This window comes from Podarcis filfolensis, assembly GCF_964270895.1.
Source record: "Podarcis filfolensis genome assembly, chromosome: 9".
Lineage (NCBI taxonomy): Eukaryota > Metazoa > Chordata > Lepidosauria > Squamata > Lacertidae > Podarcis > Podarcis filfolensis.
This window is the reverse complement of record NC_139610.1, coordinates 41,859,843-41,886,275: the sequence shown is the minus strand read 5'-3', so window position 1 is coordinate 41,886,275 and position 26,433 is coordinate 41,859,843. Positions and strand designations below refer to the sequence as shown.

Genomic DNA, 26,433 nt, shown 5'->3' with positions numbered 1-26,433 from the left:
GGATCGATGTCTTGGGGCATGTGCAGAGTTCCAGTCGAACTGAGTTTCTTAGTAACAGATTGCACTCTGGACCAACCATTGCCTCCTTTTCCCTCTTAGGCTGCTGCTGTCCCTTTTAGTGGAGGTTTAGTGAACTAAATAATAATTCATGATATTTAAGATTTCCAGAACTTTGGTCTAAGATACAAATTTACAGCTTTGAATATTTTACAAAACTGTTTATTGTGTCCAGCGCTGGCCGAATAATGCACTGGTATAAAATATGAATTGCCTGAATCTTTTCTGCCTTCCCTTCTCTAGGCATGGAAGAGGAGATGGTTTGTGCTCCGCAGTGGTCGACTGACAGGGGATCCAGATGTGTTGGAATACTACAAAAATGACCATGCCAAGAAACCAATTCGTATCATTGACTTGAACTTGTGTCAACAAGTGGATGCTGGATTGACATTTAACAAAAAAGAATTTGAAAACAGCTATATTTTTGACATCAACACAATAGACAGAGTCTTCTACTTGGTTGCCGACAGTGAAGAGGAGATGAATAAGTGGGTTCAATGTATTTGTGAAATCTGTGGGTTCAACGCTACTGAAGAAGGTAGGATTCCCCCCTTGGTCCCCCCTCCCCCAGCATTTAATTTGTATTCTTTTCCCCTAGGAACCCCAAAGCACTCTATGAGACAATTGCAAGGCAGTGCAGATGTCTGCTGTGCTGTGTTTACTTGTTTTAAAAAAGCTGCACAGTGTTTGGAAGTTTGCAAATATTGGGTCATCATGTAGACACAGTCAACAACTGAAGAGTTGTATTTTGAATTCTTTACACTATATAGAGCCACATTTTTGCATGTTTCTCTAGAAAGCATTGCCTTTTTGGAAGCAAAAGAGAAAGGTTCTGTATTTGGTTTTATAGGCTTGAATATTTTTAGGACAGTATTTGCATAGTGGCTAGTTACGAGTTTTTATAATTTGTCTGGCTGTAGATTTAAACATATATATTTGTGGTTGTAATAAGCTAGCTGAACAGCTAAAGCTTGATTGCAGCTTGAGCAGTGGGGTTGACTTGCCAGACTGTGGTTATGTGGAACAGTGGCCAAAGAAAAGCAGATCTTTTAGTACACAGCAATAAAATAATAATAATTAATGGAACCTGACTTAGTATTTGTTACCTACCATTGCAAAATTCCCCAAGGATCTCAACAGCTACCCCCTGCTATTCGTTCATAGACACAAAATAGAATTTATTCACTGACTATTCTGACTTTCCCAGCATGTTTTGAACCACGTAATGGCACTTTTAACATGAGGAATGTCTAGCTGACTTGTATTAACGCACCATCAATGTCTCCAAGATGTCGCATTGCCCCCATTTCACCATTAATGCTTGGAAGCTAAGATAGAAGAGTTCTGCTGGTGCACTGGGACTTCTGTTTCCCCTTCTTCTCCTATGTTCCCTTAAAATCTGCTCTGGTGTGTCCTCTGGAGCTAATTTTAAAGACCTGTGGGGAGCTGGAGGGGAGAGGAGAGGAGAGGAGAGGAGAGGAGAGGAGAGGAGAGGAGAGGAAGAAGCAGCTCCAGTACATGTCTGGAGCTACAGTGTTGGATATGGCTCCTGGCTCACTTGTCACATTAAGCCAAACCTTGGCTTAGGACAAATGCATATGCTCCCCAAGTCCTCTGAAGTGGGACTTATGGTTCTGCTCTCTCCAGACTAACCACAAGGTGTGACCAGGAACAACACTTGGCTATAGCTCGTGGTTAGTGAGGACAGAGCTTAACCATGAGTTCCGGTTTGTACAACACATTAAGTCAAAACTTGGCGTAGGTTAAATGGCCACAGGCAGCAAAAAGGGAGGCGCAAAGCACCTGTCAGCTGATTTCCAGGAGCCCGCGCATCCACACCAAGTCAACATCTTGCCCAAGACCTTGCAACTATACTGTGGTTAAGGTGAGATTTTAGCCCAAGTCTTCCTAGTATGATTCTGAAATGTGAAGAAGGCTTTTCAAAATTGTGTCCTAATTTTTGTAAGGTTTCTGCAGGAAAGGCAAGAAATGCTGTTTGAATCCTTCAGCAAGAGATAGATTTGCACATCTAAAAATCTGAGAAGTGAACATGCAATTTTTAGATGTGCAAATCTATCTCTTGCTGAAGGATTCAAACAGCATTAATGTGATTGTTTTGAAAGATCCTATGAACACACATTTTCAGTGTGGAGGAGCATTTGAAACTGGCATCATCCACACATGTCTTGAGGCAGTAGAGTCCATTCTGCCACCTCATTCCTACCCCTAGTTCACTGCGTGTGTAGACTCTGCCTCTTTATTAACTTACAGGATACAAAGTGATATTGAATGTAGGATAAAAGAGGTGTAGGAAGTTGCCTGTACAAATGTTCACAATGTTGTACAATATAACATGTGGGCTTTTAATCAAAATAGATGCATGTGATTCAGATGTACTCCCTGCTTTGGATGATGTGCTCTGAGTTTGCATGGTTTACAGCTTGCAGACAAAACTCCTTTTGTTCCATGCTCCCTTGTAAGCTAACCAATTAACGTCCATTGCCATTGTATCTGCACATTTCTACTTGGTATCAATTTGAAGTGCAGTCGGATTGTTTTGCTTCTGTACAGATGTCCTAAGTGACTCATTCCTGAAAACGAGTTGCAGTGCAAGACAATCACTGCAAGACAATTTTGTTTGTAGCTGATTCATCACTTTCCATTGCCTCTTCCCATGTTCTGTGAAGTGTGCCTCCGTCTCTGTGTCTGAATCTGACATTGCTTAAGGTCTTATCATTGTGGAGGGGTGGAGCTGGTATCTAAAACATGTTCACTCTGCCTTTAAAGTATTTATTATTTCCCAAAAGGTTGGTGGTAATTTTCTGCTCATATGTAAAGCTGGATATTGGGAAAGATCCAGTTTATGTGTATTGTACAGTGTGCTACACCAACATAGGGGGTGTTTAAGAAGCACGCATATGTTATATTGTTGTTGGTGGCAACTAAGTACAGGGAGAGAAATGAATATTTTGCTATTCTGAGAGGTCTTTGGGGGTTATTTGCTGTGGCTTTCTGATGTTAGAATTTAGCGTGCAGATTCACCAAAGGACACATTTGAAACAGTAAGAAGTCAGACACAACCCATGATAGTGGTTGGGTCTAGCTGTTCTCACCTCAAGACAGGTAATCTGTATCACCCAGCACAAGGCAGGTAGTTAAACTATGGAATTTATTACCACAGGATGTGCTGATGGCCACCAATTTACGCTGCTTTAAAACAGGATTAGACCCTTCTCCCAACTGGCAAGAAGAAGAGTGGAAGAAAGAAGCAGCTGCCTAGTGAAGCTGGCAAGATGATGAGTAGGGCATACACATTTCCCCCAACTGGCCTGAATTTCTGACAGGAGAGACCATTGAAAGTGGGGTGCTTACATGGCTTGGCTAGCCATGGCGTGCTCTTGCTTTAAATGGAGCTTTGGATCAACCCACTGGCAGGAAAAGGGGTGTTTCAAGGAACAGGCCACCACTCCTTCCAACATAGGGCACTTGTTGCATCCACCCCAGTATGGGGATAGTAACAGCAGGCTACATTACAGGCTTGTAATGTCATTTGCCCCCCCCCCCCCGTTAGTAATGTAGCATTTATTCAAATGCAAATCACATTAATTGACTGAGCATCTCATGATTAATTGATTTTTCAAAGGCTTCAGTTGGGCTTGGCTCTGATTTAAAGAGACTTAAATGCAATTAAGCAAGGATTGAATGCTGCTGCATGCTTTTTGCATTTGTAGATGCTGTGAAGCTACCTGGCAGTTCTCTACAGGCGCCTGCCGAATTGCCCTCGGCTGTCAACACTTCCCTGCCATCCGTGCAAGCAGAACCATCCCTACCTCCTCCATACCAGCTAATTAACATCCCACCATCAGAGTCTGCCTCAAGTCAAGAAGATCCGCAAGACTACCTGTTACTAATTAACTGTCAGAGCAAGAAGCCTGAACCCACAAGGTAAATGTTAACTTCCTCCCTCATAAAAGTGCTTATGGTGACAAATCCGACATTGGCTGCTGCTGTTGCAGTTTGATCATGTCTTGCAAAAGCCTATCTCCTCCACTTGCAATGGCATTTCATGCTCATCAGGCTTGGACAGACTTAGTGTTGTCATCTAACCATTGACAGTGACAATGTATTGATTTCACTGTATTATTTGGTCCTTTAAAAACCCCTCACAAAACATGGCTCCTGTCTGACAAATGGATAAGTGCGTATGTAAATCCATTTATTTCAGTGGGTTTATTGTGCGCTTAATTTACTCCCTATGGCACACCATGGTCAAGGTGCTACAAACCTTCAGATTACTTACCTATCTTAACATCGGTACACTTTTTGGAAAAAAACAACAACAAATTTTATCCATGATTTTTCCAAGAACTAGGCTGCTTTTTGTTCAAAATAGTTTGTGTTGCTGACCTCTCTCAATTTTTATCACGCACTTGTAAACCAGCTCATACATAATCTCGGAAGAAGGGGAGGAGTATTTACTGCTGGAGGATTTTGAAAGTAAAAAGATTCCCTTGCAGTGAGTGTAATGTGAATTGTTTGGGATCTTGTGTTTAGACTTTAACCTCAAAGCTATAACTTGCTTGAATCAATTTCAGTGTGCGTGTGTTGCACGTTGTGCTGTGAAATTTTAATAAGCAATGCAAATAATAACCACCTGGAGGATCCAAGCATACAAAAAGGATTGTGTTTCGGTGTGTGAAGCTGTTTGTGCTTTTGTGGGCATTTTTTTTTGGGGGGGGGAGTGCTTTTTAAAATGATTCAGAGAAAAATCCTTGAAGGTGCTTTTGTATATTATATTGGAAACTGCCCAGAGTGGCTGGGGCAACCCACTCAGATGAGCAGGGTATTATTATTATTATTGTTGTTGTTGTTGTTGTTGTTGTTGTTGTTATTTTGTTTTATTACTACGCATAACTGAAGAATGCTGTGGCTGCCCTGCATTCTTTGTATTCTGCTCTTTTTTCTTTCCCCCGACGAAAATCCAACAGTTGCATTCCCAGCCCAGCCCCAAATGACAGGTAGCCATGCTATTCATACCGTGCCAGTTAGCATGTCATAGTAAACCATAGTTAATGCTTCACTGTGGGCTTTGAGGTGGCTTGCATATTGCTCCTCCCCATTAGCATGTAGGAGAAACATGACCCCTGGCTTAATGTTACTTCCACATTTTCTGTGCCAAACCAATTATGATTGCTAAGCTGATAAAAAGCCTTGGCTCCACATCACAGTTCGTTTGGAATGAAGCAAATCACAATTCCTAGTTTGGAAGTAACACTAACCCAGGGGGCGTGGTTGAGCTCCAGGGAGGAGGTGATGCTCACCATACTAGGGGAGGCGTGAAGTAGGAGCCCAGCCACATGTTTGAGGGGAAACATTAAGTATGGTACACTGCATGGCTGGCTAACCTGTGACCCTCCTGATGTCATTGGACTCCTAGCTCTTATCAGCTCCAACCAGCATGGCCTCATTAAAGGATGGTGTAAGTTGTAGTCCACCAACTCTTGGAGTGCCAAGAGTTAGCATCCCTGTGATGCCAGTGTGGTGTAGTGGTTAAGAGCGGTAGTCTCGTAATCTGGGGAACCGGGTTCGCGTCTCCGCTCCTCCACATGCAGCTGCTGGGTGACCTTGGGCCAGTCACACTTCTTTGAAGTCTCTCAGCCCCACTCACCTCACAGAGTGTTTGTTGTGGGGCGGGGAGGGAAAGGAGAATGTTAGCCGCTTTGAGACTCCTTAAAGGGAGTGAAAGGCGGGATATCAAATCCAAACTCTTCTTCTTCTTGTGATGTGCCAATGCAGCCTGTGTTAACAAATTCAAGCATTTCATGCCTCAGCCTCCTTTAAGTATACAGGCTTTTTCACTTTTAATTCCCTGCTATGTGAGCAAGATAGGTTTGCTGATTTTAGAACATAAACATCTTCTCTCTATGTGTTATATAGTGGTTTTATAATGGCCACAAAATGCAATCAATACTGCATATAGCAACAGGTTACAATTTGCAAATCGTCTCAGTTCCTGTCTCATCTTAACAGGGTTTCCCCTTATTATAGCACCAAGCTTTCTTGCTTTAAAAAACAAACAGTATTTAAATAAAAAGGATGAAACTGAAGCTCTCAAACTGAAATTGAAAATCTCACGGTTGAAATGACTGATGAGTATACTTCAAAATTGAAAAATAAATAAATCTTGTTCAGTTATTTAGGGTTTATATTGTGACTAAAAATAGTACCTAACATTTATTTATCTATTCAATTTATTCAATTTATTCTATTCATTTATTTATCTATTCAATAGTACCTAACATTTATTTATCTATTCAATTTATATCCCACCCTTTATTGCAAAGGAGCCCAGGGTGGTGAATTTAAGACTTAACCAACATGTTCCAAATTATCCTCACATTTTGACTGTAACCAGCTTTGCAAATATTAATTTAGGAAATGATCACCTGATTTATTTTCAACTTGTGTGATTTTTGGCCCTCCACCCCAACTACCCTTGTAATACCCTTCCCACCCGAAATCTACAAGACAGATAGGAACTGAGACTTTAGCAGTGTACAGTGCAGAAATATAGAGGATCATTGTGTAGCTATTCTTTGGATCCAAACATTAGAATGAGATTGACATGTATGCTTATGCAGCCTTTGTGATTTCACCCTTTTTAACACAATAAGAAACTTCCCCTTCTAGTATAAAGAGTCCATATGTTATAGGTGCATGAATGTGATTCACATAAAATCAAACTATTATGGTTTACAGTTGTGATTCACTGTTTTCAGCTGATTATTTTGCAAAATGTGCAAAAGTTCCTGTAATAAACTTGGGATATGCCAAGAAATTACTTTCTTTTTTAAAAAATCTTGCATTTAGGTCACAGTCTGACACAGCAAAAACTGCCTCTTCAGAAACAGACTGCAATGATAATGTGCCTTCCCATAAAACATCTGTACAGTCGCTGAACAAGCATGCAGTGAATGGGTTTTTTCAACAGCAAAGTGTCTATGACTCTCCCCCGCCGAGAGCTGCCTCCGTATCTGTGGATGGCAGCCTTTATAATTTGCCAAGGAGTTATTCGCATGATGTTTTACCGAAGCCATCTCCTTCTGGGACTGATGCAGATGGAGAGCAACATGTTTTCAGTGTTCCATCTGCAGCATCTTCTCTTGATGCACAACTGAAGGCTTTCTCCATTAGTTATGACATTCCCCCAACACCTGGAAGTACGTACCAGATTCCACGAACTTTCCCAGAAGGAACATTGGCTCAGAGTTCGAAGCTAGAGACTATTCCAGATGTCCCTCCACCTCGGCCACCAAAACCTCACCATGCTTCAGACCGCTCACCTGTGGAGGTGTGCAATATCTCCCGCACTTCCTCAGACACTGATAGCAGCTACTGCATCCCTACTGGCGGAATGCCCCCATCGCGCAGCAACACAATTTCCACCATGGATTTGAATATATTTCGTAAAGGTTAGTGTTCTTTCGTCTGGCTATGCTTTAACACAAATGTTCCTTGAGGTGCTCCCAAAATTCAGCCTCTCTAAAAAAAGAGCAAGATCTGCCCTGGAAATCTTGGTTCTTGGGGGGAAACTACACATTACACTTCAGCTGTGAGAAATCACACCTCAGTTCCCACATACTGATTCTCAATATTCTCTAAATACAGGAAAGGTGTATTTAACTTTTCCATTCCTAGTTGCTTTCTCCCTGGTCCTTCCCCAGCTGTTTATACACTTTGCAGTGTTCCGGACCTGGGTTTATCTTGAAAATACGGGCTTTGAACTCTGCAGCGATAAAAACAGCTGGAAGCAGGGATATTCTAGGAGAAAAGCTACTTGCAGGATTCTTTTCTCCATTGCAAATTACCTCTGAGATTGCTTTGCAATGGTTGAGGCCTGTTGACTCTGGCTATGTTTTCCTTTGGCAGATAGTTAAGTGGACTCACAAGTTCTCATTTTGGCTTCCAAATGTTTGCTTGCTTGTATTCAGATCCCACCTTTTTTCTAAGGAGTTCAAGGTGGTGTGTATTGTTGTTTCCCTCCTCATTTAATCCCCACAACAACCCTGTGAGGTAGGTTAGGCTAAGAGGCAGTGACTAGCCCAAGGTCACTCCGTGAGCTTCATGGCTGAGTGAGGATTTGAACCCTAATTTCTCAGTTCCTAGTCCAACATTCGAACCCCTACACCACACTGGCTTACTTAATGTGGAGGGAGTGGGCAGCACTGTGGTCTAAACCACTGAGTCTCTTGGGCTTGCCAATCGGAAGGAGTGAGCTCCCATAACATTGTGTCAGCTTCTGCCAACCTAGCAGTTCGAAAGCACACCAGTGCAAGTGGATAAATACGTACTGCTGCAGTGGGAAGGTAAATGTCATTTCCGTGGTCTCTGGTTTCTGTCATGGTGTTCCATTGCGCCAGAAGCGGTTTAGTCATGCTAGCCACATGACCCGGAAAGCTGTCTGTGGACAAACGCTGACTCCCTTGGCCTGAAACGAGATGAGCACCGCACCCCATAGTCACCTTTGACTGGACTTAATCATCCAGGGGTCCTTTACCGTTCCCTTTCTTACTTAATCTGAATCACCAGAAATTCATTTTTATTTTTTTACAAAGATGATTTCCAACCAGGGAAACCTTTCATATAGGTAATTACTTCACCTTCCTTGTAAATCAGTGAAGATCTTAAATATAGGGGATTGTTTGGGAGCTGAGAAGCAGGAACCTGTGAGCAGAAATCTCTTTGTGCAAGAATCAAGACAGTGCAACTCTGAATTCATGTTACAAATATACTGATGTATGATGTGTCTGTGTGGTGTAATGGTTAAAGTTTTGGACTATGAGCTCCGAGACAAAGGTTCGAATCCCCACTCAGCCAATGAAGCTCACAGAGTGACCTTGGGCCAGTCACAGTCTCTCAGCCTAACCTACATCACAGGGTTGTTGTGAGGGTGAAATGGGAAGGAGGAGAACCATGTACAGCATCTTGAGCTCCTTGGAAGGAGTGGTGGTATGTAAACACAACAAACAAATAAAAAATAAAAGATGTACTACATTAACTGCTAAGATACACTATATAAGAAATTCAAGATATATAGACTGTGATTATTGTTATAGCTCCCTGTTGTTGTTTTTTAAGGATCTGTTTCAAAAAAAAATTGGGCGTGATAGACCTCAAAAACTCTTGATCTACTTTGTACTTAACCTGAACAGATTTTTTAAAACAATATTTACTGAGTTTGCAGAAGTTAGTGGATGTTGACATTATGCTTTGGGGATGTCTGGAATCAATCACAGGTACCTAATAAGATGGCCTCCACAATTTTAAAATAAACTTTCCCAACCTTATATAAACTGAAGTTGTCTAATGGCACACCCGTAACTCATTATATATAGCTCTTACATTTTCCCTTCATTTCTGCTTGCCTTGCATTTTTCTTGTCTTTATCCAGTTTAATAATCTACTCCAAAGAGTTTACTGTGTGATCTGCAAAGTACCATGTGCAAGGATCGCACCTTATAAATAACACATATGGATGCCCTCAACCATTTCCCAGCTCTATAAAGGCGCTTGAGAGCTTCGGCGATGGCCTGGCTTTCTGAAGCAATTAAGATTTTAATTAAAATTTACTTGGTGTGGTTTTGTGTAAAATTCAAATTCTGGATAAATATTCAGACAGTGCACAAGGCCAAACTGTGGGAGTGGTATGGGGCTAAGAATGCCAGGGGTGAAAAGCGAGTTTAAAGAATTAAGAAGGGGAACAAGGGGAATCCAGAAGGTGGCACATAGAACAATTGTTAGCAGTGGGGTGGGTGGGAAGCAGGCAGAGTCACCTGTGAAGAAATGGGGCCAGGAGAGAGTAAGGGGAGGTTTCCATATGTTGTCCAATAAGACACACATGTATTGACCAATCACTAGTCAACATGGTTTTTCATAATGAAGATGTTCAGTTTTGTATCACTTTGGGCTGGGCTGTGCATTTCAGAATGGCTGTGTGTGAAATGTTGCCTTTCCTGGTATTTCTATTTTTTTTAAAAAAAAAATCCTAATGTAATCTGTGGTGAATGGTGGTAAGAAATGTAATACTACTACAACAGTTATTTGCTTTCTAGGTTTTTTTTTAATACATACTCTATTGTAAGATCTCCCCCTTTTTAAAATTTCTCCTCACTTTCTTCTCCTTCGTGTGGTCTGGGTGCTTTCATTACTTCCAGATTTTAGGACTGGCAGTGCCTTGCATTCAGACTGCATAACCAGACATAGACAGCAGCAAGATAGCATCCAGGAAATTTCCCCCCTTGTGCTATTTGCAGCTAATGGTGTGTGTTATGCCACCAGGTGTAAAAAGGAGGGAAAAACAATGCTTGCTTTCTTCCCCTTTCTTTAGATATGGGTTCTCAAGATTGCTATTTTATTCCACGGACATTTCCGAATGACAGATCAAGCTCATTGGAAGGTTTTCATAACCACTTTGTAAGTATGTTTTGATTTTCAACATTAGCACAAGGCATATCTGCTTATGTATACTCTGATACGGATGGAGGCAGGGCTGTGAAATCCTTCTACACAGAATGCTTTGTTCTTAATATGATAAGTGGGCTAGTTCATTGTGTTGTGTGAGACAACAGGGGAGGCAATTGAGTCTTGGGAGGGAAGAGAGGTAAGTGATGGAGATAGAGGTTAAGAACATGGGAGGCTGCAAAGCTCACATCACCCCCCCCCCACACACACCTGACTAAAAACATGTAGAGGGTGGCAGTCACAAGATAAAGACAAAATGTAGATCCTGGCTGGAGCTTGTACAATGCAAATGGGGTGAAGCAATTCCATAGAACCTGCAAAAGGGAAAAAAAGACACACAAATGTTTTGAGACTGGTCAGGTGTTGTGCAATATATGTACGCTAAATTTCTGTTCACCTGTTCAGAATGTTGTTTAATTTCTTGCTGTCGGAATCATTTTCCCCCGCAGAAAAACAAAAGCCTATTGACTGTGGGAAGCGTTTCAAGTGAAGAATTGGATGAAAACTATGTCCCCATGAACCCAAACTCTCCCCCGCGGCAGCATTCTAGCAGTTTTACCGAACCTTTCCAGGAAATGACGAACTATGTGCCGATGACTCCTGGCACTTTTGACTTTTCCCTGTTTGGAATGCAAGTCCCTCCGCCAGCACACATGGGGTTTAGGTCGAGTCCCAAGACCCCTCCCAGGCGGCCTGTGCCTGTTGCTGAATGTGAACCACCACCAGTGGATAGGAACCTCAAGCCAGACAGGAAAGGTAAGGAAGGGGCATGCACTGCCAACCACTCTTGAGTGTTTCTTGATCCTCGTTTTGTCCTTCCACCCATCTCGTTCCACAGAATAAAATCCTGCTTGAAATTAGAGCAGCAATATTAACAATTTACAGTTTCCTTTAAAACACACAGACCTCGACATTGAATATATTTACGGTTGTTTTGATTAATCACTAGATTGTACTGCTACTTCTCATCATATGTGGAAAAAACTGTGACTGGATCAGAACCTGCTTTTTCATTTGTGTTTAGAATCCACTTAAACCAGGCTTCTTCAAACTCTGCCCTCCAGATGTTTTTGGCCTACAACTCCCATGATCCCTAGCTAGCAGGACCCCATCAGGGATGATGGGAATTGTAGTCTCAAAACATCTGGAGGGCCAAAGGTTGAGGAAGCCTGACTTATACTTTTTTTTTTTTTTTGGTAAGGCTAGCAAAAGTGCACATTCAGATGATATGGATATATAATAGCTGTGATTCTTATATTCCATACATAATACAGATGTTGCTGCTTTAAAAATAGCATTTACAAAAACCTTAGTACAGGCTTCCTGTAACTCGGCCCTCCGGATGTTTTGAGACTATAATTCCCATCATCCCTGACTACTGGTCCTGCTAGCTAGGGATCATGGAAGTTGTAGGCCAAAACATCTGGAGGGCCGAGTTACAGGAAGCCTGCCTTAGCAGGTAGGCATATGTTAAGTATTAGCAGTTTTGCATTCTTTTTCATTCACATAAAATCCGTAATTCACAATTACAAAGCTGTACTGTCTATTTAAATGTATGAGTTTCTATGCGCATATGCCTTTCTGAAGGGTCAAATACTTAGCTGTTTGCATTTGGCATCACAAATCTTCCTCTCCCAGTTAACATCTATTTCCATAAATGAGGAAGAGACCTCTGGAAAGCTGTACCAGAAGCTACCTAACCTACCAGCATTGGCCAGTGTAATATATTGTGAATTAATGGCTACATTCACACATCACACTACTTTAGCATAATGTGGACCAGCAGGAATGTGTTGTATGCAGCGTCTGGCTTGCACCCTCTCACCTTTCTCCATGTGGCTGGAAGCAGCAGTGCAGAGGATTCTGCTTTTGCTTAATCACATCCAGATCAACAAACTGTGATGAACATTAACTGTATGGCTAGTTTCTATTCACGCCATAACTGATTGAAATTGGGTTTTTAAAACTAATAATATTTACTGGTAACAGCAACATTCAGCTAACATGGCAAACTGTGATTAAAGTAAAAGCCTAAGCAGAAGCTTCTAAACACCAACACCTGAAATGATTAAGGGAAATACATGAACCCAAGGCTCACTGTGGCTCATTCACAGGGGAAATGGCCATACGGAGACAAGCAAGTTTTAATTTTAAAAAACTAAAAGGCACCAAATGTTTAAGCATATATGTGTCAGAAATAAATGTCATTTCAAGAATGTTTTTGGCAGCACTGTGTCTATTGAATTATGCATTTGGGGTAATTATGCTTTCTGCCGCTTAAACCTCTCAAAGCTTGCATGTGTTGGTGATGGTATGTTGCAAGCAGCATTGCTAGCAAATTGGATTTCAGCTTGGGGAAAATCCCTGTTACCTCTCAGCACTACTGGGTGGCATTCATCTAAAATCTATTAGTTAAATGGAACAAAAACAAAAACAAACCGTATTGAATTGGTTGGCAATAAAGAATGAAAAAGAACAGTGCTTGCAGTTAGAGGGATGGATGCGATCAAAGTTCTCAGAAAGATCTTGTTTGAAATGTGCATATCCTTTCTTGCTCAGCACTGTTGCCGTCTATCCTGCTACCGGCCTTTTCCTTCAGTAGAGCTATATTGAGATGCTGTAATATTGATCATTGTTAAGCTGTAAGCCAATAGTACAGAAAACTATTTGATGGCAAAACGCAGGTTAAAAAACACCATGCTTTGAACTTGGAATATAATCTAGAAATCAGAATATGTTTGTTCGTACATACATATGGATGAAGATAGCTCATCTAGACAGGCATTCTGTTCTCATAGGAGCCAGTCAGATGTCTTTGGGGAAGTCCACAAGAAGGACATGAGCACCGTACCATTTTCCCATTCATGTTCCTCAGCAACTGGTATTCAGAGGTATAGGGCCTCTGATGCTGGAGGTGGAAGAATGAGGTCTTCCCCCCACCCACCGAATTTGATACTTTTGCATTTATAAGTTGAACATATAGAGAAAAGACAGTTGTCTTTATATATAACTTTATATATGAATATACATGCATATATGTCCCCCGCTTTATATAAGGCAAATCAGAAAATAAATTTCATTTTCAAGTTTGGTTCTTGGGTTTGTCCTGTGCTCCTGTCTTTGATGCTGTGTTAAAACAAGGATGTAGCATTGCTTTTTTTAGTTTATATACCTGTGTCTGTCAAGATAGTAACATAGTATTTCATATGCAGTGATACATGGTGAGCACTGCTATGAAACTTTTAATTTGCTTAACTAATGACAGCTGTCTAGTATTCTGCCCTAGAGATATTTAGGTTGGATCTTTAAAGTGCCTCTTGCTTGGATATCAAGAGAAGCTTAATTAAGGAAGTTTGTGGAAGGAAAGCTCCTTTCTCATTCTCCTTCTTGCATCAACCTGCACCCCTGAAATGCCTCTGTGGATGACTGGGAGTTATCCTCAGCAATGGGAAATAGGTTGTGTGTGTGTGTGTGTGTGTGTGTGAGAGAGAGAGAGAGAGAGAGAGAGAGAACAGAGAGAACAGAACTTTGCTTCCATGATTTTATTTAGGTCAACTTAGGGTCCAATAATATAGGTTAACTCCTGACTAAATTTTAATTTACCCTGTTTATAAATAACTTTTCCCTGTGGCTGGTAAACAGCATTGCTTTTTCTGTGTATTAAATAATCTAATAGTAGGTAACTAAGTTGAAAGTCTCTTTGATAAGGTTTTGCTTTATTTATTTTAAATTTATATTCTGTTCTGTAGCCCTCAAGATGACTGACAATTTTAGGTTACTGTAGTAGAGTAGACTAGAATAGATTGTAACCCACAAACTGTTTAAGCCAGATGTACATGGATATTAACATGGTTCAGTATGACTAATGAACTGTTCCCCACTTGAATGACTTGTGACCTCAAGACAATATAAGGGATATAAAGAAGAGCTAACAAAGTCTTCTACATTTTTTAAACTTTTATTTTATTTTTGTTTGCATTTCAAAAAATAATGATCTGCAAGGCTGTTAACAAGGAAATTAAAATGGCAATGCATATAATCAATCAACAATAAATGCATTAAAAGCTATACAGTTCAGCACAATAAGATACAGTAAGTACACTAAGACAAGCACAAGTTTGTGAATGTGTCTTCACCAAAAGGAAGTCATGTCTATTGTTAACAGCTAAAATGGTATGTCCTCTGTAAACCAATGCTGCATCTTGGGAATTAGAAATTATGCCTGGATTTGGTTTTGTTTGGTTTTAAATTGCAGTAATCCACAGTTTTACAGATACCTATTTAAAGAAAACCAATTGGTGCAGTTACTTTCTTGCTCCAAAACAAGTTTTATTCGCAATCAGCAAGGAGAAAACTTAACCAGAAACTGATGTTCAGATGACAAATACTGGCTTTGCTAAGGGCAGGGCAGCACGGGAGTAAAAAAGGCCAGAGAGGAGCAAAGCAGCTGTGAACTCCTCTCCTCTCTAGGAGCCCATACATTTGCATGGTCCCAGAAGGACATAGTTTGTCTTAGTGATGTGTGAGCCAGGCCAATGCATCAGAAACAGGTGTTTTGTTTTGTTTTTTACAGCATATTAATGTTAAAAATTGGGGGTCAGGAGTAGGAATAGGAGGCAGGTTTAGCTCCATACCATTGGTATATAGCAGAGTTCACTCTCCCCAGAGTTCATCCCTCCCCCCCCCCAAATCTTTAGTGGCAGACATCCACTCATTTGGGGCAAAATTAAATTATTTGCACAGTCGCTCTGTTTCACCCTGACACTGGCAGTCATTCCACGGAGGCAGAATCAGTACCTGTGCACAGAACATGCAATATGCATTCACCAGGAGGTTTCCACCATCATCGGTTGAGCATGTGCACTGCACATCTAGTAGTAATGCATGTCTGATCATCACATACTGTTTTCATGCATTTTTCTACGTGGAATTTTGTTTCATAAAGTGATTCTAAGCTTAGCACGCTAAGGAGATGGCCTGCAGTGAAGAACATGAACATACATATGAGGTCCCATTGGCTGCTGCAGCCAGGGAACAGCTTCATTTATATTTGAAGACTGGTTTTGCTGGAAAGTAATCGTGGTCTTTTCCAATATAATGATCTAATCATCTTTCTCCTACAAGACAGTGGAGACATCCACATGGTAGTAGTCCAGCACATGATGGTAGTCCAGTTCTACTTATTTGTTTATTTATAGGCCTTGCAAAAAGCCTACAATATAGAAATCCGTCATAATCCAAGGGGAACCAAGTCCATAGTCATGGGGCCACCACAGAGAAGGGCATCTCCCTTGTGGCCACCCATCTTACCAACCTAGGAGACAGGCATGCCAGGGTAAGCCTCAAAAGCAGTTCTTAAATGTGAGCAGTATAACATTGCTACAGGCAGTCCAATAAAGAACATGGGCTCAAATCATTGTGGGTTTTCAGGGTCAAAAAACTAAACTGATCCCAGAAATGCATCAGTATCCAGTGCAGCACAGTACTGTAGCCAATAGGGTTAATCCGAAGCGTGATTATTGCTCTTTGAAAACTTTCCACACTACCCCAAAATCTGCTTTATGGCATAAAGAGCAGTATTTAAGGCAACTCAGAGAAGATACTTTCCTACAGGAATTAGCATGAACTTGGCCATTACAGATTGTGACCCACAATGACCCTTCACATGCATTTTGGATGTGCATTTTTGGCCAGTTCTGGACCAGCTGAAGTTTTCGAACCACCTTTGAAGGCGGTGCCACGTAGAGTGCATTGCAGCAGTCTGGATGTGACCAGAGTGTGGACTGCTGCTGTAAGGTCAGCTCCTCCAGATAGAGGTGCACTTGGCATACCAGCAGAAGGTGGTGAAAAGTGGTCCTGGTCACCGATGCTCCCTGCACTTCCTCAGTCAGCTCCAAATCTAGGAGCACTCTCAAACTGTGTGCATGGCCTTTCAGGGGGTATGCCAACACCACCTGTGAACCTCCTTCCTGTAATTAAGGAGACCCATCAGTTGATGGCATTCTACCATCTCTTCTTACATTGTCTCTTCCATGCATGTTTCCATCATGCATTCTGAATGTCGTGCTTATGCACTAGCATGTGCTTTTGCCACACTGCAGGACTCTTTCCACCAGCTGCTTGCTTTCGCTTCTAAGCATCACCTTTCTGCAAGGGGCTTGGCAATTTGTTTATAGGGTTCCATTTTTTCTTTTAAAAAAAGCTATATTAAGAGAGACTCTTCTTTTTACCAATTAGGTCAGAGCCCTAAAATTTTAAGACCTAAGCCACATGGTTTAGAGCGAACAGATTCCCAAACCATAGGTGAATTTACTACAAGAAGAAAGGGTATGTACTTCAGCACTGCATGGTATCTGGGGCTGTGTATGAAAATGTTTTCTAAAAGGGAAACTCTTATAAAAACATGGTCGTCGCTACTCTTATCTCAATTTATTGGTCCGCTTATTTGTTAGCCGCAATATTTCCTGCTTAAGAAAAGGCATTCTTAGCACACAGAAAATGGAATATGCTGTACATAAAAGCATCTTTCCTTCAGTCAGCAATTAGCTCTGCCTGCTTAATGATTGTATAACTGTTTGTTTTCAAATATATTTCCAGTCTGCAGGTTATTTTAACTAATGTTTTCTAATGTGAAATGCTTGAAGGTGCAGATAGTGTGGCTATTGGGATGCAGCTTTTGGGATCTTTATAGGACTGCTTTAGTATTACAATACCTTAAAAAAAAAAAAACCCGAACTATATACAACAAGCACTGACAATTTGAGATAGGCTAGTGTTTACTGCATTGCCCCATTGGAGAGGGAGGTTTTAAATAATGCTAGAAAAGTAGCGTGTTATAATGGCCAAATCACCATTTAGCACATACCTTAGCTGTGGATCTCACTGTCATTTGAATGAAGCAGTTTTTCCACTCCTAGTATGTATCTACTGTATTGTCAACTGTCGCTGCCATCAATCAGCAGACAAGTTGCTGCTCATATGGCTTTCAAAAAATATTGGTGCCTTTGGAGACTTTGCAGCCGTGTGGAGCTCCATTTGAGATAGGCAATGTTCCTGCAGCCCCAGAATCTGGAATATGTGACAAAGAACAGTCCCTTTAGGTATATGCAGAATGTATTTTCTTCTCCGCTAGGTAATAAGAATCAGAGGAAAAGGCTTTCACTGTAGACCATTACTTTACGATGTATATGTCATAGCACTTATATTTCCATGGACTTACTCCTAGGTATGTTTGTGTAGACACAATTTAAAATTCCTGTGAAGTTCATTGATGTGAAAATATGAAGTATACATTTGCATGTTTATACTTTCAAGTGATTCAGAGGACTTGTTAAAAGTGCTTCACAGTAATGATCTTCCCCATCACCACATGAACACTTTAGAATCTGTCTGAGGGTTTTAAGACGCTTTTAAATACAATCTGCTACTTCAGATTGCTCTGAAAACCAAGTGCCTTGAAAGCTTGTGAATGGTGCAGTCCCCTAACCTGTTTGGGCATTTGCAAAACAGACCCCAGTTATCTAGTCTCATAAATACTGAAAAGTGCTTAAGGCTGTACTGCTACATAAACATACAGTGGTACCTCTGGTTGCAAACGGGATCTGTTCCGGAGTCCCGTTCGCAACATGAAAAGAGCGCAACCCGCAGCGGCGCGTCTGCGCATGCACAGGTTGGATTCGCCGCTTCTGCGCATGCACGTGACGTCATTTTGCGCTTCTGCGCATGTGCGAGCGGCGAAACCTGGAAGTAACCCTTTCTGATACTTCTGGGTCACCGCAGGACGTAACCTGAAAGAACGTAACATGAAGCAAACGTAACATGAGGTATGACTGTACTTATGAATAAGTCCCATTGAAGTCAGTGGTTCTTACTTAGAATACAGTCGTACCTTGGAAGTTGAACATAATTCGTTTCAGAAGTCCGTTCGACTTCCAAAACATTCAGAAACCAAAGCGTGGCTTCTGATTGACTGCAGGAAGTTCCTGTAGCTAATCAGAAGCCGCAGAAGCCCCATCGGATGTTCGGCTTCCAAAAATAGTTTGCAAACTGGAACAGTCACTTCCAGGTTTGCAGCATTCGTGAGCTAAACATTCGAGAACTAAGCTGTTCAAAAACCAAGGTACGACTGTAATAATAATAATTTTATTATTTATACCCCAGCCACTCTGGGTGGCTTACAACATATCTAAAAATATAATAAAAACATCAGTCCTTTAAAACTTCTCTAAACAGGGCAGTGTACTTATGAGTACATACTTATTAGGTCTGTCAGAAACACCATATGCAGATAATTTACTGAATGTGACTGACCTAAGTGCCTAAAACTGTTATTTAATCCTAAATAAAGCAGCCTGCAGACACACTGCAATGAGTCCTAGAAAGGTGGGATCAATTTCGGGGGGGGGGGGTTATTGCAGGATAAGGCTGGGGGTATAGGGTGATGTGCAACTAACATGCTCAGAGTACACACTTAAATAGATTTCAATGGGGCTTCTCTGAGAATGACAAACATTGAATATTACCCATAGCTATTCATTTTGTAAAATAGCAGTTATGCAATTTTAATATGGACTGTTTTCAATTGCTAAGAAGCATTGCCCCGTTCCCCAAACTAGCAGAGCCTTAAGATAACTACATAATCATGCTACATCAAGATATAACTCTGCTTGGTTATACACTCCAGTGACCCACCCTTGAAGATCTCAGGCCATGAAATGGTGTGTAAATTTGTAAAGTAAATAAATATGCAGAAAGGCAGTGTTTGCATTGACATTTCATTTTAAACCATGGCTTAGCCCTATATACATAAGCAGGAAGGATCTGCTATAAATCTCAGGCTTGTATATTCCCCATCTCTTTCTCTTCCTGCATGGTTGGGTGAAGGACTTTGGCAGCATTAAGAATCCTGGCTTGTTGTACCTTATGAAACAGAGATCATGGTTTGAAACAACTTTTAGCGTGTTTCAAAACAAGATGTTTTGAAGTTGGGTTGTTGTGAAATTGACAAAAGTTTAAAACAGTTTAAAATAAACCATTCAGTAAATAAGAGTTTATTTTAAACCATGATCTCTGGATCATAAGTCTGGATTCATGGAAAGCAAAACTAAATTCTATTGAACTTCTGCTACACAAGAGTGGAAGGGAGAGCATTCAAGGCTCAAAGCTACTTCTTCCTATTAATGCACATTAATGAAACCTATTAAATTCTGCATGTGTAAGAGAAGACAAACAGACCTGAAGAGCTTACACTGGTGCAAAGAAAAGCCCTTTTCTTCCTCATTTCTGTAGCAAAGCAGTTTGTGTACAAAACAGCAACCATGCTGTTTACATGAGAGTTTGACTCAGTTTAGATTGTTAATGACTCACTGTGGTCACAAGAGCCTAAAAAGGTGAAATTTGGAGGCACTTCATAGAGTAGATTGGTACATTAACGTTTCTAAATGTAGTAATTGTTAGCTGTTACATCATTCAATTAGCAGTAGCCATTAGTTAGTGTTTGATAGTAAACTAAAAGTATGTATATAAAACTCGAGTATTTGAAGAAGCTCTCTAATTTTAACACATTCCTATTCCGAATTATTTCCTCACCGACCTTAAAATAATGGGAATTGCAATAATATTGTAAGAATTCCTTTTGAAGAACTGTAGTTCTTTCCTAGTACATTATTTTAAAAACTTGTTTGCTTCTTTATATAGTAAAACCAGCACCACTAGAAATAAAACCTCTCCCTGAATGGGAAGAATTGCCAGCTCCAGTTAGATCTCCGATCACCAGAAGTTTTACACGAGAGTAAGTCTTCTCACCCTTTTAAGAAATTAAATATTTGCTTTTGTGGATGTGTGTGTATTATACAAGTAAACCTTTGGTGTGAAAAAAAGCATTTCACCCCAGTTCTATGTATGCTTACTTATAAACAAGTCTCACAGTGTTGAGATTCTGTGTTTTGGTTTGGTGTGTTTTTGCAGCGTAAGACTACACATGTTCATTCAGAATTACTTCTTAACATGTTCAATGCAGCATATACCCTAGTGCAGCGATGGAGAACCTGTTTTCCTACCAAGGTCCACATTTTCTTGGTGTCTTGGCATCCTGTCTCACAACCTAAGACACACAAATATATGCCGCATTGTCAAAAATGGGATTTTTAAAATTACATTTTGATACTGCTGTAATGATTATCATCTCTCAATCTGTTCCTCTGTTTGGTTATTACTGAGGTTTTTATTGTATTTTATGTAAGCTTCATTGAACTTTTATTTCTTTTTTTAAAAGGTGTGGTGGGGAAGTATAAATATTATAAACATTTTAAACAAATATAATAATACAGCTGCAAAGCATACATAAGATGGTTCCAGTTTTACTTTTTAAAACCAATGTCTCTTTATTTTAGTTCCTCCAGGTTTCCTTTGTCTCCCCGACCAGATTCAGTCCATAGCACAACTTCCAGCAGTGATTCACATGACAGTGAAGAGAATTATGTACCCATGAATCCAAATCAGTCCAGTGATGATCCAGTATGTAGTTTTCATTTTAAGTACTCTCTTTACTGTGCAGCTCTTTCTAAAATGATGTCATGGACCTCATCTGCACCATACATTTGAAGTGGTATCATACCACTCATCACAACTTTTTTGGGTGGGGAGAAGGCACTATACTACATGCTTTGATAACTTCCAGATTGGATTATTCTAATGCATTCTACATTGGGCCACCCTTGAAGATGACTCAGAAACTTCAATTGGTCCAAAATGAAGTGGCCAGATTGCTGGCTTGGGTTCTTCTCAGATCTCATATATCCCATGTTTTAAAACAACGGCATTGTTTGCTGGTTTATTTCTGAGTCTAATTCAAGGTGCTCACGTTAGTGTTTAAAGCCCTAAATGATGCAGGGCCCAAATGCCTGAAAGACCCTCTCCTCCCCTACATACCATCTTGGGAGGTAAGATTGGCAGAGGGTGTCCTCTTGGTTGTTCCACTGCCCTCAGAAGCTCAGGGTAGGGGGTGGCCCAGGAGAGGACATTCTCTGTGGCAGCCCCTAAGTTGTGGAACTCCCTTTCCACAGAAGTGCGTCTGGCACCTTCCTTATATAGCTTTTGGCGAATGCTGAAGATGCACCTCTTTACCCTGACATTTGATGCCTGGGCTAGCTAACTAGATCGAAGATAGATAGATAGATGATAGATAGATAGATAGATAGATAGATAGATAGATAGATGATAGATAGATAGATATGGACCCGCCTTATTTCTGTAATTATTAGTTGTTTTAAACTGTTTTAAATATTGTGTAATATTACATTAATATTAGCGTTGTATTTTAATTGTTGTAACCTGCCCTGGGACCTTTGGGGCAGGGGTAATAAATTGTAGTTATAGTAATAACTCTCCACACCCTTAGCAAACTACAGTTCCCATAACTTTTTGAGATGAATCCATGACCTTCTGAGGTATGATACTGCTATAAAATATATAGCACAGATAGAGCTTTTTTAGTATGGGACACAGGTAGTTAAACGGTTCAAGAATGACATTTTTGTTACCTCATTTTCAGATTTGCTTATATTCAGGGCTGTGTTACAAGGAATGTTGCAAAATGTGGTGTGTCTAGTCAGTTTCTCACATGCTGTGCAGTGAGCACTACATTCCATTAAAGTTGTCACCATTGCTGACTTAAAACATTTTAATTATAATTTCAGGTTCTGTTTGGGAGCAGCAGTCTCGATGGGGGAAGTAGTCCTATGGTAAAACCTAAAGATAAGCAAGTGGAATATTTAGATCTGGATTTAGATTCTGGAAAATCTACCCCACCTCGCAAGGTAAACAAAACTGAGTGGTTTATTAATGACAATATAGGTGCCTTTCTGGGGTTAACAAGACATGTTGCTAGAGGTTCACTGGCATACTGGCAGAAATGTTTCACCAGTATAGATTTTCTTCCAGCATTGTCAGACTGGCAGAACAGGGGGAAATGAGGCACATGGAGTGTGGTTGTGCATACACCACATAACACAGCCCTTGCCATGCCTTCAGAACTGGCAGACTACACTGAATCAGTGAAATGAGCTACTATAGTTCATTACCTCCCATTATAGTCAATGGGAGTGAAAAACTCTTCTCAGCTGGGCAATGAATCTGGCAGTCATTGTGTCAGGGAATTTTCTTTCTCCATCAAGATACAGGTAAATTTTTGTTTATTAAATTGTACCAGGACAACTACTTATTTTTAGGAGGAAATGCTGTATTTAATATTTGCTTTTTCATTCCTCATTACCATATCACAATTAATACAGCTTTAAGAACTAAATGACTTTTATCATCAGCCTCACTAATTAAAATTGGCTTCTGCCTATTAATACTAAACCAGCTTCATCTATCAGTTAAAACTTGCCACCAGTAATCTAGCACAGGGTTTCCCAAATTTAGGCCTCAAGCTGTTTTTGGACTACTGTTCCCATCATCCTTGACCACTGGTCCTGCTAGCTAGGGATGATGGGAGTTGTAGTCCAAAACAGCTGGAGACTCAATTTTGGGAAACCCTGGAGACTCAGTTTTGGGAAACCCTGTGGAAAACCATGGAATCTTTAATGTCACCTGCCATTATATTGCTACACTTAGGCTTTTCTTGCAGCCAGTTTTCCACATACTGTACCATGTTTTGAGGATAGGTGAGATGAATAGGTGTTGTTTTAATAAAATGGTACAGTGCAAATAATTATATTCACTGATACATTTGTCTTACATTTTGGGGGGACCAGAGTTTCAATGAGTTGCACATTGAACACTCTCACTTGAAAAAGTGGGGGAAGGAAATATGTGCAGATTCTTCCTTACCCCTGCAGCCCCCTGAAGAGCTGTTCTCAAGAGCTGGGGGTCTCCCTGGAACAGTGTAGTTGATGGTTTGAGGATTTGCCAGGGCAGGGGGATGGATTGGCCAAAACTGCCCCCTCCTTTCCTTGCTGGGAGACCCTGCTGAATCTTAGTCCCTTCTGCAAAGAAGTCTTATCTTTTCATGAAAAGGATGCTCTGAAGCCAAACCATAGACTTGTTTTAGCTTATCTTGTTCTTACCCTTTTCTTCATTTTGTCTCCAGAAAAAGAGCAGTGGTTCAGGCAGCAGTGTGGCAGATGAAAGAGTGGATTATGTTGTAGTTGACCAGCAGAAAACACTAGCGCTGAAGAGTACGCGGGAAGCTTGGACAGACGGGAGGCAATCCACAGAATCTGAAACGCTAACTAAAAGTGTAAAATGAAAAAAAAAAAAGAGAATCCTCTTGTCATCCTCCTCAAATTTATAAAAAGAGCTGCAGTTATGCCATTAACTGATGGAAGAGTACTGGACAATTCTTGAATGATTCCCCGCCTCCCCCCAAGTTATATGAAAATCAAGGTGATACCATGAGATAAAACAGTAACCTGTGGCATCTGGGTAGATCATACAATGTAAAATAATGTGTAAAATAGTATTGCTTAGGTCCCAGAGAAGTTTTGGCCTGAAGTTAACACATTTGTAGTATTACAATGTCTTATGCACTTTCCCCCCCGTTAAAATGTTGGTTCAGCTTTCCCCGGCTAATGTACTTCTAACACCTTTTTCTCCCAACACTACTATATTTTATAGCATTCTAGAAAGTAAGCTACTTATGATATAGAAATCAAGGTCTGAAGTGCGTTTTAACAGCTCAAAAATGAATTAATAAGAAATAGTTTCACAATTTTAATCTACTTGAAATGTCAAGAGATGATTTGTTAAATACCTATGTTTTATATTTAATACATGCGAAGAATATTTGGAAGGCTACAGGTTACCTTCCTAACAGACATGGCTGTGACTTAATAATAGTCATTATTGGTTTTAGGATCTACCCTTCTGTCTTATGCAATATCACACCAATACTTGGAGCTCCTATTGTAGTTTCATTTGTGACAGTGTTCATATTCAGTGAGCAAAGATTCTGCAGGGAGGGATCTTTTGTACTGAAGAATTAAACTTTGCATAGTCCTGCAAATCACTGATGGGGTGCAGTAATGAGTAACCTTACACTTCATTTGCAAACCATTACTTTTACATTATTTACAGAAGGTAGGATCTCTTGAGATCAGGTACGTACATAGCACTGTGGTGCTAACACACTTATCAGGTTTAAACAACGAGTTTTAAGTTTTCTACTTCTACCAAGCCTTAATATTGGTTTTCAGTATGAAAATTAAAGAGACAGTTTGACATTCACTGTTTGTAGTACTAGAAAATACTGTGATTTTTTTTTGAGTAGAATTCAGATGGAAATACTATGAGCGTTATTCACCATATTCACTGTAGACCTGTTGAAATCAATGGACTTAATGTCCAGTGAGCTGAGTGGTTCAACTCTGACTTGGTAGGATGTAATCCTAGGTCTTGACACCATAGTGCTCTTTTAATGATCCTTATTATGCCTAGTTTCCTGCTTGGCCTTATATTTAAATTCCTATGCAATTGATATCTCTTAACATTTTGTGTTGTTGTTTTTAAAGAAAGGTGGTATGTTGAAGTGATCTCATTCCCTCTCTCCTTTTTTTTATAAAGTTCTTTCCCCAGGTACAGAGTCCATATTGAGTACTTTGTTCTATTAATTCTCTACCCCTCTTTCAAATAGCACCCTCTCCTAAATTAGAAACCAGATTTAGTTGCAAGGAAGAAAATGTACACCTTAATCAATCCATTAATCTTGTTATAATGGCAAATTACTAATTCATTCTCACACGGATGCATTAAAGTAAATTCTTCTCCGTACCTCTTGAGTTACAAATGAACATAGAAATACATTAGTATTGTTTTAATGAATGCTGGCCTTAATACTGTGCCTAATTTCCTGTTGTCACCCCCTCAATAGTATGTAAATTGTCTTTATTCCTAACATGGTTTCTTTTTAAATTAGAAATATTTTGATGTTTTCAATATTTTTTTTTGTAAAATAAAAACTAAACATGTTTCATTCTGAGATGAATTTTAAATAAATTCAAGTTGTTCTGGTTAACACGTGTGCAGTTGTTGTCTGAAGCTCACAAAACAGCAATGTATTTACAAAGCTCTTGAGCTGCCAATTTCCGGCGTCATTTGAATATAGATTATTTACCCAGCCTAGAAGTTGTGAACCATCTCAAAAAGATGATAGCGACCATGGCAGCATTTTATCCTGCTAGCATTTTTTTCTGTTATTTTCTACTTTGTCTCTATTTTCTCAGCAGGCTTTACAGCTTTAAAAAGACAAGCCCAGTCATCACTTGGATAGGCCACTGCCTCGTTTTTCTTACTGATTAGGTGGGAGAAGGAAAGACTGAATTGAGGAAACAGCAGCAGCACTTCCGTTTTGCTGCCAGGGAAAGCACATTTTTAAAACAAGGTGTTAAGTTGTGGGTGAACATATCAGACGACACAGCGATTCTTCAAACAGCTCTTGTTTATTCACAGGCCAGAACAGAACTGAACTGAAGGGTTCAGCCAGCCTGCTTATATAGAGCTCCACTACAACGCAACAGTAACCATTTTCTGTAACTATCCAATCACTGAACGTCACTTTTGATCCCTTATTTGCATATGTGGACCTGAACTATCTACAGTATCCCCCTGCTGGCCCAGGGTGAGAACTTCAGTACGTAACACAAGGCTTGCCCCATATCTTGGCATAATGTGGATTGCCATCCCACACTTTATCCTCCCAAAATCTGAGGATTCCCTATGCAGTTAATGTAGCTCTCCTATTCAGATTTTCAAAGTGTAGGGCTTCACAGTTCACATCAAATCAAGGCATAGCTGTCAACTTTCAGATTTGAAAATAAGGGATCAGCAGCCTCACCTGTCCCGGGGACAGTCTACGGG

At 40.3% G+C, this 26,433-nt stretch overlaps 1 protein-coding gene across 4 annotated transcripts in view; it reads left to right on the top strand.

The window, feature by feature from the left end:
- Nucleotides 1-25,591, top strand: part of GAB1 (GRB2 associated binding protein 1) — an 82,237-nt gene extending 56,646 nt beyond the window's left edge. For 2 of the 4 annotated variants that reach the window (XM_083571266.1, XM_083571268.1), the window contains exons 2-11: nt 301-595; nt 3,789-4,002; nt 6,928-7,529; nt 10,445-10,530; nt 11,028-11,334; nt 16,816-16,905; nt 20,275-20,368; nt 20,970-21,093; nt 22,275-22,394; nt 23,669-25,591. In XM_083571266.1, coding sequence (XP_083427392.1) covers nt 301-595; nt 3,789-4,002; nt 6,928-7,529; nt 10,445-10,530; nt 11,028-11,334; nt 16,816-16,905; nt 20,275-20,368; nt 20,970-21,093; nt 22,275-22,394; nt 23,669-23,827 — 2,091 coding nt within the window. In that variant the 3' untranslated portion in view covers nt 23,828-25,591. The remainder of the gene's footprint in view (nt 1-300; nt 596-3,788; nt 4,003-6,927; nt 7,530-10,444; nt 10,531-11,027; nt 11,335-16,815; nt 16,906-20,274; nt 20,369-20,969; nt 21,094-22,274; nt 22,395-23,668) is intronic. The other 2 variants (XM_083571267.1, XM_083571269.1) reach the window with 1 other exon arrangement.
- Nucleotides 25,592-26,433: the final 842 nt, after the last annotated feature.